Here is an 18,482-nt window from a genome sequence, read left to right on the forward strand (position 1 = left end):
AATAATATATATGATATGTTTGATAATGATTGATCATGAAAGTGTTCTCAAAGCTGGTAAAGGTGCAGCTAGGTTGAATGACTTTGTATACTGCAGGGTAGCTGGTGGATTTACTCCAGGTGGAACTAAAATCTGATTTAACACTTGATTATATTTCACATCGTTCATCCAGATCTGTGAAGTAACTAAAGGTATTAAATAATTAAGTGAAGGAAAAGTACACCAGGTACCTCTGACTTATGTTTACTGCCAACCTAAAAGTATTTTTTTTAAAAATAGTAATCAATGATGTTTTGAGAAGTTATTTGGCTGATTGTTTTTATATCAGCTCAGCCAGGTTATATGGGAGGCCCAGTCTACGTACACTCTAAAAACAAATGCTTGGCTTAACAAAGAGAATCAAGGCAATAGGTTGCATCGATGGTTATTGAGTTAAGACAACTTCTAATGACATTTTGTTAGAGCAACAAAGTTATTTGAGTTAGGGGAAAAGGCGTTTCCTCTACAATCAGAGGTGTTTTCAATTACCACTTACTTAATAATTGGTAGCATAAACACAAGTTTTTAAGTTGATTACTCCAAACGTTCCAGCTTGTTTTACCGTATGATTTAAATGTAATCTTAAATTGTGTATACTTAATTACCACATGTTGAACATGGACAGATGTTTTTAAGTTGACAGCCATTTGTAAATTAAGTTGCTCCAAATAATATTGTATTCAATAGGGTTTTCCTTTTAGCTTATTCATGTTTTTGCCTTTAAAGAAAGACATTAATTGATTCCACAACAAAAATATTAGGCAATTCACTTTTTATTTTTGAACTGCAGTTGTTTATTTCAACACATGATGTTTCAATCAGGAGAGTTTGAATTTCAAGTTGTATTTGAATGACAAAAGATGACGCTCACCTTAAAATGTCCTTTGTATATTTCTATTTGTCTTAACTGTGGGAACTTGTCCAGGCATCTTAAGTGGGAGTGGACTTGAAATCCTTAACTCAAGGGGTAGAACAATTAAGTTATCAAGCCAATTGCATTACAATACCTCAACTTGAATTTAGGGTGAAGTCAATTAATGCAGAAATCAGAGTTCAAATGACACAATTAAGTTGCAACTTAAACTGTTTATCTAAAATCAATTAACTCACATTTTTTATCTTGCAACCAGTGCATTTAATTAAGTGGAGGTGAAAGGTCGCTTGAATTGGGTTTTTAGATGTACAGATCACTCATTTTGATATTAATATTAAACTTAGTTTTCTTTTCTTCAATTTTTCATCCTCGTGTAGAATGCTATCATGAAACACACATGTGGTTGTTTATAGCATAAAGAACATCTGAGTTAATGTGAGGTAGGGAAATACTCATTTGAGTATGTGCATATAAATATGTAATTTACAACAGCTGTAAGATACTTGAAAAGTGCTTGAATTTGATTTTGGAAAAGGTGTAAGAACCCTCTTATTGACCTTTGCCTGAAGGTGACGAACACGACTGTGTGCACACCTAGACCGGACTTAAAAGACGTTCCTCTGACCAAGGCTGACCTCATTTTGTATGTTGATGGGTCTGCCTCTCGCGACCAAGGGGGCACTAATCGGGTGGGGTGTTTTTCTATTGTTTCAGATTCTGCTGTACTCCGTTCCGGATCAATCCCATGTCTCAGCACAAGCAGCAGAGCTCATCGCACTAACTGAAGCCTGCACATTTGCAGAAGGCAAAACCGTGACTATTTACACTGACTCACGCTATGCTTTTGGGGTAGTGCACGATTTTGTGGCTATTTGGAAGTGTAGACAATTTCTGCAAGCAGTACAGACCCAGTTTCCCTAAGAAATTGGGTCCGCTAATTTATCTGCTGATTCAGCCGCAAAGGAAGAGTCTGATTCCTCTCGCACCTCACGCACCTTACACTCATTTGTTAGAATCCCTGTCTCCTCCTTCACTGACAACATGTCGTCACTTCAGCAGCTAGCTACACCAGTTGAGAAGGCTCGGTGGAAGGCTGTTGGGGCTGTTTTTGACACATGGGTTGGACAATGTGTAAAAAGGGGGGATGTTAGAGGCTATAAATCAGGAGTGGTTCTGAAGGGGGGTGAAGGGGGGCAATTTGCATTAAGCAAAATTCATTTGAGCACCTAATGCTGGATTTCATTGAGTTTAGCCCATCAGAGAACATCTTAAATTAGAACAACGGTTCACATTTTGCTAAAGAGGGAACGGCACAATCAAAAACAAACTAGCAAAATGCTGTGCAGAGACAGGTCTGTTATGGACACAAGCTCTGCCCATTGAGCTGATGTACATGCGGATGTGGGAACGAACACGGAGCCAACTCAGCCATTTGAAATCCTTTTTGGGGCTCCTCCACAGATTGGACTCAAGGCTCCAGGATGTCCTCTTCCCTCCACAACTTTGTGTGAGGATGCTATGTTGCTATGTTGTATGTTAACCTGTCATTCACTTTAGCGACTGCCACTGGTCCTCTTAACCATCTCCAACCCGGCGACTTCGTGCTGGTCAAGGATTTCCGGAGAAAGAGCTGGAAATCCAATCGTTGGCCCCTACCTGCGTCTGGTCACCCAGACAGCGGTCAAGGTCGCCGAGAGAGAGCTACGTGGGTCCACGCCAGCCACTGCAAGGTCGTAGTCACAGGAAAGGGGAAACAAAAGTAGATGACAACAAGTGATGTGTCCTAGTCACCAACAAAAGTAGATGACAACAAGTGATGTGTCCTAGTCACCAACAAAAGTAGATGACAACAAGTGATGTGTCCTAATCACCAACAGAAGTAGATGACAACAAGTGATGTGTCCTAATCACCAACTTGCACCACACTTGCACTACATACACCAAAACACACTACACACAAGGTGTCACGAGCGAGTGCCAGCTGAGCGGTTCCATATGCTCTCTGGTTCCTCGTTTGTGTTACCGGTGTGCGGAGTCTGACTGTCCGTGTCACAAAATCGACCGAAGGAATACACACACACACCCCATGGAGCATTCCCACCTCGTGATGACGGCTCGCCTGGGAAAACGACGACGCAACCGTGAGCAATACAACCGGAGAGCCTGGACAATCATAAAATGGTTCCTCTGCATACTTGCCATGATAGTTGTGTTAAGACTAGTCCTATATTTTATGTATCCATGGTCAGCACACAGCATGTCAGCCGAAATTGAGGTATCTAAGAGGTACATGGGGAGAGTAGGGCGAACCACATGGGCAGAGGGGCTGATCAAGACAGGGATTGGTAACATTACTCTAAGGGATGGGGAAGATAGCACAGTGCAGTTACAGTGTTTACAATATCTCGTATTGCATATTCAGTGTCCCTGGAAGAATCCTTTCTAACGTAGCATTCCCTGATGTTAACCATATTTCCCTCCAACTGGCCTGGCCCAGTGATGCTGGGTTTAGCTCGCCACAAGATTACGTTTGGTTGTGCGGCGACAAGCTCTATCAAGTTCTGGCTCCCCTCTGGATAGGTACATGCACTCTAGTGGATTTGAATCCAGCAGTCACGGTCCTCACGTCCTTAATGTACACGACACATCATTACCCAGAGTTCCAACACCCGGACCACCACAAGGTAAAAAGAGAGCTGACGTCCACTGGAGCTAAATTCTTTGGTGGCTTGTTTCCATGGTGGGGTACAGTAAACAATGCCCATAACATAGATACCTTACACGTTCGGCTAGAGAACCTCACTTACGAGACAAGGTAAAAAGCCCCATTCATAATAGCCTCTAGAATATGCTCATGCAGCACCAATTTGCTCTTGACCTGTGTCATATTATATGTCTGTTTGATTATCCCAATACTGAAGAAGTGCGTTTCCAGCATGGTATCCTCAGCTTTCGTTCAGTGTACTGCTATTCCATTACAAGACAATCCTTTGCGCCACAGTGAGATAGACCAGCTCTTATCAGAAGAGTCTGATTCCGACACTACAATATAATCAATATAATCATGTGAATCGAGTGTACTCTCCTCTTATGCTTACATTATATTGGAGTCTGTCCTCCACAAAAACAGCCAGTTTTCTATGATATATTTGTGATGTGTTTACTTAAACCAGTGATGGAGTGTATTCATTGATGTGTTATATCAGTCTATCCTGTCATTTGTTTTTATTGATCAAGTATGATCAAAAGGGGAGAATGTAGTGGACATTTTTATTCTATTCCTTATATGTTTAAACCAAATGCTTCTCATTTGGTTAGATGTGCTGTTTTCCTCTATCTTCTCTACTTCAAGGCCACAGAGCTGTTTTGGCTACTGAGTTGACTCACACAAAGTCACACGAGAACTTCTACAGCTCAAGGCCAGGTGTCTAATAACAATGTGACCGTGTGAAGATTTCTTCTCCTCCCCACCTTTTTACTCTCCCTTTATATTGCTTTGCTATGATATTAAACTGCGCACACTCGCGCAGACTATCCTATACTCTGTGAGACCTGTGTCTATATTTTATTGTATCTGATGTTTGTTTGAGGCCTCGAATAAACATCACCAGAAAGACAACTCTGTTGGATTCACCATTTATTTGTTTTCTGACTTGTACTCTACAGTATTGGGGTTTTTAGATTTCCATAACAGCCTCCAGGGACGTTTGGTCCGAGTGCTTCAGTCGGCTTAGGCCACACAAAGTGAGAAACAGACACATGATGGGGAGGACACTGGAAACAATGCTGCTCCATAAACAAGTAAAACAAGTTGTTTTCACCTGAAATAACTACAACAATCTGCCAATAGAACAAGTGAACATTTGCTTGGTAAGATTTCTTGAAATAAGATGGGATATTTAGATGAATCAGATCGTGTAATTAGCTGGGAGAACTTATTTTAAACTATATTTTACCAGGATCAGGAAATGTTGTGTTACAATATAAGCCGCAAATGCTGAAAAGTGTTCTGTTTTCTGATGTTAGTTGGTGATGTTAGTTACAAGATGATGCATCGTCTCAAAACAAGACCCGATATCTCACTGCGGTGTCACTTCTGAAGTTATTATTTCTTATATCAGATGTAAAGACATATTCTGACTAGATATTAGACGAATAAACTGGGCAAGATTTTGAGTGTTTGTAGAGAGTTATGAGGAATTTCCAAATGTGCTGAAAGACTTCCTGTATTTCTGCAGGTCTGCTGCTGCGTCCAAACTGAAGCTCCTGCAGTCAGACGGCTGGCTGGACGGACATACGGTCTCTCTCCACTTCACCTTGTTCAGCCCTGCACCAAACCTGTTCACCAGTGTGACCCTGCACACTGAGCAGAGCCCCCCCGCTGGCCTACTGCCCTCTGCCAGGGTCCAGTCAGTGGGGGGCTGTCACTCTCCTGCTGTGGGGGAATATGGTGTGCCAGGTAAAATACTGCATTAGCTTTTAATCTGTGGAAACCACTAGTCTGCAGCTGGAGAGAATCTACAGACAAAAAGTCACACACCAAAATACAAACAGAGGTGGGAGAAGTACTCAGATCTTAGATTTTAGTAAAAGTAGAAGTGTTCAGATCTTGTGCTTAAGTAAAAGTAGAAGTACTCTGATCTTGTACTCGAGTAAAAGTAGAAGTACCCGAGTGTAGGAATACTCTGTTACACTAAAGGTCCTTAATTCAAAATGTTCCTCAGGTAAAAGTAGAAAAGTATTCTCATCAAAATATAGTGAAAGTAGCGACAGTAAAAGTAGTCGTTGTGCAGATTGGTCCATTTCAGAATAATATATATGATATGTTTTATAATGATTGATCATGAAAGTGTTCTCAAAGCTGGTAAAGGTGCAGCTAGTTTGAATGACTTTGTATACTGCAGGGTAGCTGGTGGATTTACTCCAGGTGGAACTAAAGTCTGATTTAACACTTGATTAGATTTCACATCATTCATCCAGATCTGTGAAGTAACTAAAGGGATTAAATACATGTAGTGGAGTCAAAGTACAATATTCACCAGGTGTCCAAATTCATTCTATAACAAGAGTAAAACGGGGCTGGCGTTCGCCCACTGGTGAGAATGAAACCCTTGTCGAGCTCGGGAGAATCTTTTTTTAAATGTTCATCATGTGCTTCTTCCTCCCCTCCAGCTCCTCTTCCTCGTCCTGTCTCTGCTGCAACTCTGTCGTCAAGTGTACGCTGTAGGGGAGCAAGGGCTGATGGGATACTGGAGGACTCCCTGCAACTGGCTGGAAGTGAGTCTACTGCATATGCATTAACACACACAGGCAAACATATAACTATCAACATACTATGATATCTTTTTGGCTTGCACACAACTTTAAGACACAGTAAACACACAGAAACACACAGACACACACACACACACACACACACACACACACACACACACACACACACACACACACACACACACACACACACACACACACAGGATGGATATCCTCGTGGATTCATCTTCCTATTATACACCCATGCATTTCCAAACATTTGGACTACCTATGTTGCAAATGTATTATCTTTTCAATTTACACACGGCATCTATTGCACGTCTGTCCGTCCTGGGAGAGGGATCCCTCCTCTGTTGCTCTCCCTGAGGTTTCTCCATGTTCCCTTTAAACTGTGGGTTTTCTCCGGAAGTTTTTCCTTGTACGATGTGAGGGTCAAAGGACAGAGGGTGTCGTATTGTCATACTGATATTTTCTACAAACTGTAAAGTCCACTGAGACAAATGTAACATGTGTGATATTGGGCTATATAAATAAACATTGATTGATTGATTGACTATGATATCTTTTTGGCTTGTACACAACTTTAAGACACAGTAAACACACAGAAACACACACACACACACACACACACACACACACACACACCACACACACACACACACACACACACACACACACACACACACACACACACACTTGGCCACACACCAATGCAAACAAGATCACAATGACCTATCTGCATGGCAAAGTAACCTGCAGCTCTTAAACCAACATACCTGTGGAAGGTCACAGCATGGTCTTAACTTTCAAATAATCTACCTGTGTATGCTTTGACTGCTGTCGAAATATAATAATAATAATAAATAATAATATTTTGTATTTATAAGCGCACTTTTCATTTGCGTAAACAAAACTCAAAGTGCTACAAAATTAAAAATTAAAAAGGGTGAAACAAAACAATAAAAACAATAAAAAACAATTTTAAAACAATTAAAACAACATAATAAAAGCTGTGACATTCATGCCGGCATGGCATAATGTGGGGGATTTAAAAAATCTAGTTAAAGGCTATTCTAAAAAGATGCGTTTTTAGGCCTTTTTTGAAAGCCTCCACAGTCTGTGGTGTCCTCAGCTGGTTTGGGAGGGCCACAGTCTCGGAGCAGCGGAGCAGAAGGCTCGGTCTCCCATGGTCTTCAGTTCTGTCCTTGGAGGGATGAGGAGGTTTGCCTTTACTGAACGTAGGTTCCTCGTGGAGGTTTGTGGGGTGAGCAGTTCCTTGATGTAGGAGCATTTCCATATATGCACTGATGAGTGAAGAGGGTGATTTTATATATATAACTCTCTCTCTGTTTGCAGGTCAGTTTGCTGACTGGGTATTTAGTGTACTATATGTATTACATCTATCGCTCCGTTATCGTCCTGGAGGTTGTGGAGCTGCTGCACAAACACAGCTACAGAGGACATGTGGATGTCAGCCTCCTGGCAACATGGGAACAAGTGAGACGGAAAAACAATATTTAATGTTGAGAAAACAGCTCACTGCTACTCCTGCTTTAGTTTGAAAAAAGGAGCTTCCCTTGAAAAAAAAAGAGCCTCATCTTTAGGGGGGATAATCACACTTTACATAATTACAATGTTACTTTAAAGGTAAATACTGAATGAAAGCCCGATTTTGAGGTTTAGAAATCCCCAAGAGATCATGGTGTCAAATGAAAGTAATTATTGAAAGGCATTATAATCCAAGTTATCAAGTGCTCTACATGGCTAACAAGGGAACAGGAAGAGAGGAGGAATGCACTACAGTGTGGGAGAGGTGCTGACCACAGTGGAAATAAAACTGTGAACCAAGGCAGAGTCATGAAGCTAAAAAGTTATTTATTTACCAATGTTTAACTGAATGAATGACATAAAATCAAACATTTACAAGATTTGTGTAAGTTAAATTGGAATAACACACGCAAAAGTAATTTCTAAAAGAAGAAGAATAACATTTACTAAAAGACATGTTGGGAATAAACTAGTGGGCTCACATTAAGAAGCTTTTAATGATTTAAAGGATTCTACTGACTCAGTGTTACGTTGTGTTTTGTTTCACAGTGTATTCGATCTCTGCGTGGCATTACACTCTTCCTCCTCACCATGAAGAGTGTCACCGCGCTGAGAGTGACCTCCTCCGACAGTCTGCACCAAACTCTGCCCTCCAAAGCTCATCGCTACCCAGAGCATTACAATGCCGTTATGTGATGACTTTCAAAGAGAAAAGCAAGAGCACTCGGAATAAAGTATTATTTTTTTTTTTTTAAATGTTTTCGGATTCACATCGCATAAACACCATTTCCCAACGTGCATTGCGGCTAAACCATCCAATTACCGAGCTGAGGATCTTGCCTACGTCTGTTTCCGGTATTTGTTTATGACGATGTGATGTGAGATGTGGGACTGGGTTGGAGATTTGCACAGGGGAAAAAACACCATTAAACAGTTACACAACATAACAGAAATAATATCGATAGCAGCGTCCCTAGCAACCACCTTGGTAACAATGAAAACGTTGTATAGACACAATTTCCTGAAGTAATCTTCGTAATAACTAGCAAACTAAAGATCATGTACATCCACTGCACACATAATCTGAAATAACAACTCATATTTCTCGCATCAAATGACATCAAAACGCATTTTAATGGCCAAACTAACTTTAAAATAGGCATTTTCCACCGAGAATAAAACGAAGGTCGGCCATGTTTGTTTTTTTCTGCGGGGAGAAATTTGAAGATCACGTGACATAGACGCCAGCCATTGGAATGAATGGTGAAAAAAACGTGTTTTTGTAGAAATACTATGTCCCAAGTTGTGGACCAACGTAGTTATTACACGTTTAGATGTGAGACTGGGTTGAGCACCCCCTGCTGCTCCTTTGTAGTCTGTCGTTGTGCCAAAAGACAATGAGGCCATCTTCACCGGCGCATAATCCACACTAGGGACAGTGTAAAATTGAAGCTGCAGCCAACACTGTTAGTGTTGTTCTTACCGGTGTTGGTGTTCACATCTTACACTCTTAGTGTTAGTAACACTGTGATAGTGTTATATTGTCAACACTTTGGAAAGTGTTAATTTAATACTTGCTCGTGGTTTCTATATAAACTCTTTCATAGTGTTACAATTAACTACATGGGTGTTGAATTTTAAGATTTCAAATTTGCTGTGTAATCAAACAGGTGAACCTAAAAATGTAACATATGACTGGAAATATACTTCAGTTAGATTTTAATCATAGGATTTTCTAGGGGTGCCAATAATTGTGGCACATGTGTTTTGGAGAAAAATATGTATTTAAAGTCAACATTTTTCTTTGTTTCAATCATTTTACTTCAGGGCACTGTATCTATGTGTCTTGTTCATGTAACCAAGCAAACACAAACATTATATTTATAGAGTCAACACACTTTTTTATTAATATGTAATGTTGAAACGTAATGCAGTGGGTGTTTTACAGTGGGCTTCACTGAGGAAAGAGTAGAAATCCACTGAAAATGATGCGATTATGCGAATCATCCCGAACGCCGTAGTTGGAGGGCAGAACGATGTAGACAACATCTCCCTTCTCCAGCTGAAGAAGCATCGCGTTAGACGCAGAGACCACGCCAGATCCATCAATGTAATCTGAAAGCCTCATCTTTCGCTGGTTGTTGTGATATAATACAACAGAGGTATAAGTTGATCTGCGGCTCTCCCACATGTTGAACCTGAAGTAGTAGACTCCTCTGACGGGGGCTGTGAAGATACCTGCATCAGAGGAGAAGATGAGTGAGGGGAGATTGTTTCTGGTGCTTCAGCAGGACTTAAGGATGGATTTTTAAATAAGGAGCATGTAGGAGCTCTTGACTTGGTTCTACTTTCTACCATGATCCATTGTAGGATTACTAAGATATGTTTTCATTAAGAACGTGTGTGTAGTAGGCCTACCTGTAGTTGGGCTGTAGGCCTGGCCGATATTGGTGAAGACTTTACTGAACTTCAGTGTGATATCAGTCTTGAAGGGTCCGACTGATCCTGAATCAGTGAGACCGGCTGAGAACGCCACCTGAGGACGGTCTGTGAGAAAGAGGAGGATGCTCACAGAGCGATGAGAACTCATTAACAAACTGTCTATTAAAACAAAAAAAGTCAGTGGTTTGGATTCTGATAGCCAGCAGAGATTGATATTTAATATTCTCCTCAGGATACCAGTTCCTTTCTTTAAAACATTTTGACTCTTCATAATCTGTTTCTTACCTGCGTTCTCCCTCTGGAGCTCCTCCACCTCCTTTTCACTGGAGCTCATTCTGCCCTCTCGAGCTGAACAAATGAAAAAGTTTAAAAAATATGGTCAATATTTATTTTCAGTTTTTGTCACTTTTACACATCACACATTTTTATGAAAACAACAACAACCTTGTTTGTCATTTCTTCCATCTTTCTTGTAACATATTATATTATAACATTAAATACAGCAATATTGACATGAAATGTACATATACCCGTATAAATAAAAAAAAAATATGACAAGTGGAAACCCGTGCAGATATAAGAGGTATCTTTGTGTGCAATGTGCAACATTTGGAGCGCTGTGCAGGACTAACGGTATTGAAAGGAACAACATATTGTTTGCATTGTGTGGAGTAATGTAATGCATAGAGTCGATGCTGAGGGTCAGTGGGGGTCCCGGGCCTTGGTAATGAGGCAGGGGAGGGGATCCTACCTGTGCTCCTCTTCTCATTTGCTGTTGCTCTATCCAGGAGATCTGCAATACAAAAAGCAGCTCATTATCTGATCAAAACCGCACGTTATATCTTATCAGTATGTTCATCTGATTTTCTCTTTTCTCACTTTTGTGTTTTATTTTTTGTATTCTTCTTTGGTTACTTTGTACTCCTACCTGTGCTCTTCTTCTCCCTTGCTGTGACTCGAGCCAGAAGATCTGCAACAAAGAGGAAGAGCAGGTTAACAGCTGATAAACTACCTCCATATATCTCATCAATATGTTGAATTTGTTTCTGTGAAATATATCTTTCACTTCTCTTTTCTCTCTTTTTCGTTATACACAAAAACATTCAATGTTTATTTTTTAATAATAGTTTCTGTTTCTTACCTGCGTTCTCTCTCTGGAGCTCCTCCACCTGCTTTTCACTGGAGCTCATCCTGGCCTCTAAAGCTGAACAAGTTTAAACATTGTAAAATATAAATGATGGTCAACATTTGTCTTCAGTTTTTGTAATTTTTACATTCAAGAATGTTTCTACCATACTAACATGTTCATTTTCAAATGTTTGCTCGGCCGCTTTTTAAATATGGGAAAAATGTTCAGTTTTTATGAAAACACAACAAATCTTCTCAATGTTGTCTTTGATTACTTTGTACTCCTACCTGTGCTCTTATTTTCACTTGCTGTGACTCGAGCCAGGAGATCTGCAATGCAAAAAGCAGCTCATTATCTGACAAACAACCACACGTGATATCTTATCAGTATGTTCATCAGATTTTCTCTTTTCACCTCTCTTTAACACTTTTGTATTTTACACAAAAACATGTCTTTGTATCTTAATAGTTACAACATTTCCCTTTTTATGATGTTTCTGTAACTTACCTGCATTCGCTCTCTGGAGCTCAGCCCAGACGTCAGTGCTCATCTGGGTCTGACTGCTGCTCTGATCGAGGGCTGCTTTCACTTCTTGGATATCAAACTCCCCCTCTTTCTTCCCTGTCCCCCCTCCATCCTCACCCTGAGCCCCGTCCAGAGCAGACAGAGCAGCAACGCCAGAAAAACTGCAGCTCTCCTCATTCTGAAATATCGCTGTTCAGACAGAGAAGTGAGACACGTCTCACTCTGTTCCCGTCTTTATATCTACGTTAAACAGGTCACTGGCAAGGCCATGAGAATCCAGCAGATGGCTTTGATAACAAATGTGATATACATCCAAACGTCCCTGGACATCTTACTGATAGTAAAGGGGAAACAACTTGAATTCTGTTCCTTTAAAAAAAGTGTATTATTCCTGATTTTTCTATATCGCTCTTTTTTTGTGATTAGACCTTGTTTTCCTCGACTTGTATTAAACTAAGCTACCCAAAATCATCCGATATTAAAGGAAACCTCTATGTGTTTAACAGGTGTACATGGTGCTCATAGGGGAAGATGGTTTCTCACAAACAAGAGAACTACATGTCCCAGGATGCACTCTGTTCAGGAGGAACTCTCAAGACACCTTTATCATCAGGTGAAATCCCAAAACTCCACATAAAGTGAATACACAGCTGCGTTTACATCAATCTCACATCCTTATTGAGCTGCTTTGAACTGGTTTTGCTCATGTATAAAGGCGGTCTGTCTCTGACCCCACAGTGCAGCCGACAGCCTGGGCCCTGTGTGGGGGGTGCACATCTGGCACGACAACTCTGGACCCTCCCCGAGCTGGAGCATCAAACACCTGGACGTGTCCGAGGTAAAGAGTGACATCACCACACACATCCTTTACCCCAGGGGTGTCCAAAGCTTTTTCACAGAGGGCCACATACAGAAGATTATACGAAGGGCTGGGCCACTCAGAGGAGAGAAGAGGTATATCGCCTCATAGGTTCAGTTATAAGTTGGACACATCTATCAAATGTAGGTAAATTATTCTTGATACTTGAAAATGCTTTAAGAAACACAGCAGCTCACAGCTCTCCAGAGGGTTTACTTTATTTTGTTAGCAGCTCATTCCCTAAAACAGAAGCTTCAGATTGCTTTTAATAAGAGGAAATATGAAGGGTCTATTTCAAGGTCGTTATTTACATTTGTTATTTGGCTTTTTTCTTATCAACTTAGATTTGTCAGAAAATCTTTTCAACTTTAATTGACTGAATTTATTTGAAAATGGTTCTTATTTACACACGAATACTGTGTTATATATTTGAACATGTATATTTAAGAAGTGCAATACAAGACAGGCAGAAGTTTCATTTGTTGGCCATATTTCTTTATACTTTTTTAATTAGCTGAGGGCCGATTCAAAACGGTCCGCGGGCCGCATTTGGCCCCCGGGCCATAGTTTGGATATCCCTTGCTTTACCCCCTGTTTCCTTCATTTCAGAAATACAAATTAGTTTTTCTCGGTGAAGGTAGAATCGAAAAAAATGAGAAAATTCTCGACTTATTTCCTGTGGGTGAATTACGGCAGTATGTCACAACACTAAAACTGTGTCCGTCTGTCTCTCTGTCTCTCTGTCTGTCTGCAGTATGTCACAACACTAAAACTGTTTACAAACTCTTGCACAATTTAACTTATCCTGTAACTGCTTCACAAACACTTGCAATTTATCCTCACTATTTTAGACCGTTCTGCATGAACACTTCTGACATTTTTGCAGGCGTGTTTGTGAAATATATACGACTGGATAAATGAGAGTTGGATTGTACTGCATGTTTTGTGAGAGTTTTTTAAAAAATCATTCAAGAATTTTCACTTTTTGTTGGATTCTTCATTTTTCATGGAGGCATTCCCTGGCTCCACCAACAATTCAATTCAATTCAAAACCTTTATTTATCAGGTAAAATCCCATTGTGATCAATGATCTCTTTTTCAAGGGAGACCTGCAGCAGTAAGTTCCACAAGAAGACATAAACAACAGAACAACAAAAGGACATCATACAGCAAAATGTACAGGGATTACAATTTACATATTTAACCACAAGTACAGGTACCAACAGCATCTGATTTTGTAGCATCCAACCGAGCTTTAAAAACATGTAGTGGTACTAGTTTATACAATGCAATATAAATAGATATAAGGCATAAAACAATACAAATAAAATAGACTAAGTTGCAAATAATGCAGGAGTAGTTCAATAAATAGAAGTAAAATATAATAAGATGAGCTAAATAGTCTAGTTGTCAGCGTATAGAGTCCTGTTGTTAACCCGGAAATGTACCCTAAAGTTAGAAATGTATTTGTATTGGACAGATTGCCTATTTATTTGAAAAAGAATTGCCCACAGTAGAGGTAATCATTTCCATCTTGTGCTCTGTACATCCAATGGTGGCACCATTACTCATGGTAGTCACAATCAGCTCAGAGAGAGTACACATATGGCCACTTTCTGGTTAAAACTGCTATCATTGATCCTGAAAATCGCCCCAAAACCACTCCAAATCGGCCACATCATTGTTTTACTTTTGTTTACATATGCTATAATGCCATTCATCTTAATTAACTCAATTTATGCTAATTGTGCAAAGTGCCCAACATATGCAAGTTAGCATCCGGCAGTTTCTATGTACTTGGGACCCCTACTATACATTACTATCATAACACTTTGGGGTACTCAACATTTCAGGGTTCACTAGAATGTAAAATGAAATGCTGTAATTTAAATACTGCTTATTGTAATAATAGATAAACATGTGAGATGCGAACAGATGGTATGAAGTTGTGAAGGCACAGAGCTCAGGGGTTCATCAGTCTTATGGCCTTTGGGATAAAATGGTAGGGGGACAAACGGCCTTTGGGATAAAACGGTAACACAGGATCAGTCATATGTCGTTCTCCGGGTAAAGTGTTGGGGATCTGCGTGTTTCTTAATGCAGAGGGCAGCTGAAGGGACGTGCGTGGCTCTTTGTGGCTCAGTGCTGGTTGGCTGTGAACCAAAGTGACGGGCGGGTGGAGAGGATTCTGGTAAAATGCACTCGTGGAATAGGCTTGTATGAGGTACATAGTCCTCATACACATACACTCAGATACAAATATTAATATCTCCCCCCCTTGCAGACGCTGAGTCTCAAGCTATCAGACTATTTGGCCGATTACCACATCTGGATATCTTTGTACAGCTGCCCCAACGCGTTCACACACACTCAGAGACTGTGTGTGAGCCTGCTGCTTCTGCTGGGATATGCATGTGTCAGCACACTGATCATATCACACATGGATGATCAGGTTGGTTAATAAAACCTATACAGTTTAATATTTAGAGCCCCAAGAGTGTCCGAAACATTTTAACGCAGATCCGTTGTTTACAGTTGCCCTTCCAGTTTGGCTGTGTAGAAGCAACAGCTGTTTCTGTGCGGACAGGACTTCTGAGTGTGTGTGGTGTTGCCAGCAGCAGCACACTATTTGGTATCTGTTTGGCTCCAAATACCAAACAGATCATTGCAGCATCCCATGATCCCCTCTGTTTCAGCCCTGTTTCTAAAGTGCTGGACAAAACGTGTAAGTATCATCAACATTTGTTTGCCACAGATCTGATTTTCTGGAATAGTGCAAAAGCCAATTTGAAAAATCCCATTGACTTTTATTTGAGGGAGCCATTGCGATGCTAACATGCTAACATCCAAGTTTGCTAACAAACAGACGTCATCCCTGCACCGCTCTATTGCAAAAGGACCTATAAGGCTTGCTGTCCTCTGTCTATACCCTGTAATGATTCAATATAAACTATACCAGTCATTTGAATCGTATTAAGGGTGTGTTTTATTTCTAGTTACCTCTTAATAACAAATGTACTACCCCCTAAGTCCCTGTACTTCTTCCACTCTACCAACCAGTAGCAGTTATTTATAATTGGTACCCAATATGTACAAAACATTTACAAACTGTTATTTTAAATATGACTAATTCAATACGTTTGATATATCAAACCAAATAGCTTTAATATTGGAGCATCATCCTTCAGACGCCTGGTGTACCACAACGATGTAAAACACATAGTGAGATTTATATTTAATGCTTCAAACACGATTATATTTAGTGAAATAGTGCAAAAATCAATTAAAATCAACTGATCTGTATATAATGTCAGTATTTTTTTAAGTGTGTCTAAGTAGAAACAAACACACAAATAATGCACTTATAATAAATAATTATATATTTTATGTTAATAAAGACAGAAAAGACATGTGTGCTTACAAAGAAGCATGTGACTTTGACTCAAAACAACATCAGGAACAATTAAAACAAATTAAATGTTTGCATTGTGTAACTGTAAAGACCTTAAAGCACAACATTTATTCTGCCTATAAAGTCATAAAGTGGGACAAATTAATTGCATTTGACTACGAAATCACATGTGACCTTAACGGAATCACATGTGACCTTAACGGAATCACATGTGACCTTAACGGAATCACATGTGACCTTAATGGAATGACATGTGACCTTAATGGAATCACATGTGACCTTAATGGAATCACATGTGACCTTAATGGAATGACATATTCACAGATGAGAGTACGCGATGACCTCATCACATGACATCACAGATGGCCTTCAAGTTGAGATTGCGAGAGCTCTGAAGTGCAGGCATTCTTCAGTTCTTCAGTTCAGAGCGGTGAGTGGTACACGTATTCAGTCAGAGCAAACTAACTTCACAGTTTTCTAGACAAAACACGTATTACGTACACACGTAGATTTCTATTCCTACGCACAACACAAGTCCACAGACAGCGCCATGGATAGAACACAGTCAGACCAGAGCAGCAAGGAGACATCCCACAGCCAGAACGATGAAAGTCTGCTGCAGTTTGACGCAGAGACCGTCAAACTGCTCGTGATGAGAGGAGATGAACTCTTTGAGTGTTTGACAGTCAGTGAGGAAAGATACGGCGCTCTGGAGGAAAGATACGGCGCTCTGGAGGAGGAGATGGAAGCTAAAGAGGCTCGACACAAGCAGCAGCTGGACGAGAACCTGGTGACCATAAACCTGCTGAAAAGAAGAGAGGAAGAACTCCTTCAGAGCCAGGAGAAGTCCACCAAGGACCTGGCTGAGAAACAACAGAGCTGGGAGAGTGGAAAACAAGGCATGAAGTATGTAGTGGACGAGAAAAACTACCAGGCCGCTAGAAACCACACCTTGGAGACGGAAAAACGAAAGATGGAATGCAAAGTGAAAGGGGTGATGAAGCACAACAGTCAGCAGACCTTTAGAATCCACAGCTTGGAGAAGGAAGTCCAGAAGCTGGTGCTCCAGTTGGAAAAGCAGGGAGAAAAGAACTCTGAAGACCAACAACCGATGGAGGCCAAACTAAAACAGGTGGAGAAGGAGAACGAGGATCTGGCAAAGAAGAACACAAGCTGGGAGACGGATGTCAAACAGCTGAAAGACCAGATGAGAGAGAAGGAGGAAAAGTTCTCCAAAGACCTGGCCGAGGAACAGCTGAGCTGGGAGAGTGAGAAACATCAGCTGGAGGGCGAGAGGAGAGAGATGGAGAAGACATTGAAACAGGTGGAGGAATCCAAGAAGAAGCTGGCTGAGGAGAACCGCAGCTTGGAGTTGGACGTCACACTGAATGTCTTGCTGGTGAAGCAGTTTGAGAAGGACATGGAGGTGCAGCAGGAAGAGTTCTCCAAACGACACCAGAGCTGGGAGACCAAGGCCAGTTCGATGGAGACCGAAATAAAAGAGGTCACTCAGGAGAAGGAAGACCTGGCTCAGACACTTCAGAGCCAGGCGACTGAATTCAAAGACATTCAGGCTCAGTTACATCAGGCAGAGGATGAGAACAACATGAGCTGGGAGACAAGAGTCCATCAGCTTGAGAAGGAGATGAAGGAGCAGAAGGAGAAGTGCTCCAAAGACCTGAGCCAGAAACACCAGAGCTGGGAGACCACGGTTCATCTGATGGAGACTCAACTGAAGGAGGCGAAGGAGGAGAGGGACAACCTCGCTCAGACGCGACTGAGCTGGGAGACCAAAGAGAAGAAGATGGGGGAAGAGAAGACACTTCTGGAGGACCTGTGTCTTCACAGGAAGAATAAGAGCAGAGGATTCTTCGCTCGCAGGAGGGCGACTGAGGAAAGGGACGTCGTTTTGCAGAAAATGCTGCACAAGATGGAAGAGAGGAGATGAGAAAGAAAGCAAAGGGGGAGAAGGAGGAGAAGGAGGAGGCTGGACGTCAGTAGCTGTCTTTTCCTCTCCTCTCTCCCTCCTCCCTTTCTCTCACCTCCTTCCTCCTGCCTCACCCCCTCCTGCCTTCCCATTTTCATACTCAGGGTTTTCTCCTGGAGCTCAGGTTTTCCCACAATCTGTATAATGGATGTAAAAAAACTCACTTGAAGTCCCTCCCCCTTTAACTGTACCTACTTCCTGCTCCCTCACCATCTCTCTCCTGACTCCATCCTTTACCTCCTTCCTCAATACTTCGCCTCCCTTCACTCCAAACTCTCTCCTCCATTTCCCTCACCTCTTCCTTCCTACATCACCCTCTCTTCCACTTTTCATATTTAGTGTTTTTTAGTTGTATTTAGACTTGATTTTCAAATAAAATGTTAATTAAATGTA

At 41.0% G+C, this 18,482-nt stretch overlaps 4 protein-coding genes across 4 annotated transcripts; 3 read left to right on the forward strand and 1 right to left on the reverse strand.

The window, feature by feature from the left end:
- Positions 1-4,617: 4,617 nt before the first annotated feature.
- LOC117535550 (polycystic kidney disease 1 like 1-like) lies at positions 4,618-8,431 on the forward strand. The gene is made up of 5 exons (XM_034200063.1): positions 4,618-4,783; positions 5,152-5,372; positions 6,086-6,190; positions 7,544-7,684; positions 8,285-8,431. The coding sequence occupies exons 2-5, from the start codon at positions 5,361-5,363 to the stop codon at positions 8,429-8,431; spliced, it is 405 nt and encodes a 134-aa protein (XP_034055954.1). The 5' UTR covers positions 4,618-4,783; positions 5,152-5,360.
- Positions 8,432-9,622: 1,191 nt separating this feature from the next.
- On the reverse strand, positions 9,623-12,303 carry LOC117535551 (complement C1q-like protein 2). Its single transcript, XM_034200065.1, has 7 exons — positions 12,294-12,303; positions 11,814-12,020; positions 11,319-11,381; positions 11,106-11,147; positions 10,463-10,525; positions 10,154-10,282; positions 9,623-9,973 (listed from the first exon to the last, which is right to left on the reverse strand). The coding sequence occupies exons 1-7, from the start codon at positions 12,301-12,303 to the stop codon at positions 9,690-9,692; spliced, it is 798 nt and encodes a 265-aa protein (XP_034055956.1). The 3' UTR covers positions 9,623-9,689.
- A 35-nt stretch (positions 12,304-12,338) lies between these two features.
- On the forward strand, positions 12,339-15,580 carry LOC117535569 (polycystic kidney disease protein 1-like 1). The gene is made up of 5 exons (XM_034200086.1): positions 12,339-12,444; positions 12,570-12,669; positions 14,794-14,881; positions 14,975-15,142; positions 15,226-15,580. Exons 1-5 carry the CDS (start codon positions 12,363-12,365, stop codon positions 15,523-15,525), a joined length of 738 nt encoding a protein of 245 aa, XP_034055977.1. The 5' UTR covers positions 12,339-12,362; the 3' UTR covers positions 15,526-15,580.
- A 1,072-nt stretch (positions 15,581-16,652) lies between these two features.
- On the forward strand, positions 16,653-18,482 carry LOC117535552 (cingulin-like). Its single transcript, XM_034200066.1, has one exon. It carries the CDS (start codon positions 16,653-16,655, stop codon positions 18,048-18,050), a length of 1,398 nt encoding a protein of 465 aa, XP_034055957.1. The 3' UTR covers positions 18,051-18,482.

Source organism: Gymnodraco acuticeps, unplaced genomic scaffold, assembly GCF_902827175.1.
Source record: "Gymnodraco acuticeps unplaced genomic scaffold, fGymAcu1.1, whole genome shotgun sequence".
Classification (NCBI taxonomy): domain Eukaryota; kingdom Metazoa; phylum Chordata; class Actinopteri; order Perciformes; family Bathydraconidae; genus Gymnodraco; species Gymnodraco acuticeps.

What these genes read in the sequence shown, in the direction of transcription:
- LOC117535550 (XM_034200063.1), top strand. An exon ending in CTCCCTGCAACTGGCTGGAA is followed by an intron (nt 6,191 to 7,543) that starts GTGAGTCTACTG and finishes CTCTGTTTGCAG; the next exon opens with GTCAGTTTGCTGACTGGGTA. An exon ending in TCCTGGCAACATGGGAACAA is followed by an intron (nt 7,685 to 8,284) that starts GTGAGACGGAAA and finishes TTTGTTTCACAG; the next exon opens with TGTATTCGATCTCTGCGTGG.
- LOC117535569 (XM_034200086.1), top strand. Translation starts at nt 12,363, where the DNA reads ATGGTTTCTCACAAACAAGAGAACTACATGTCCCAGGATGCACTCTGT. An exon ending in GGCGGGTGGAGAGGATTCTG is followed by an intron (nt 14,882 to 14,974) that starts GTAAAATGCACT and finishes CCCCCCTTGCAG; the next exon opens with ACGCTGAGTCTCAAGCTATC. An exon ending in TATCACACATGGATGATCAG is followed by an intron (nt 15,143 to 15,225) that starts GTTGGTTAATAA and finishes CGTTGTTTACAG; the next exon opens with TTGCCCTTCCAGTTTGGCTG.
- LOC117535551 (XM_034200065.1), bottom strand. An exon ending in GCTCCAGAGGGAGAACGCAG is followed by an intron (nt 10,283 to 10,462) that starts GTAAGAAACAGA and finishes TCTTTCTCACAG; the next exon opens with ACCGTCCTCAGGTGGCGTTC. An exon ending in GGCCTACAGCCCAACTACAG is followed by an intron (nt 9,974 to 10,153) that starts GTAGGCCTACTA and finishes CCTCTGATGCAG; the next exon opens with GTATCTTCACAGCCCCCGTC.
- LOC117535552 (XM_034200066.1), top strand. Translation starts at nt 16,653, where the DNA reads ATGGATAGAACACAGTCAGACCAGAGCAGCAAGGAGACATCCCACAGC.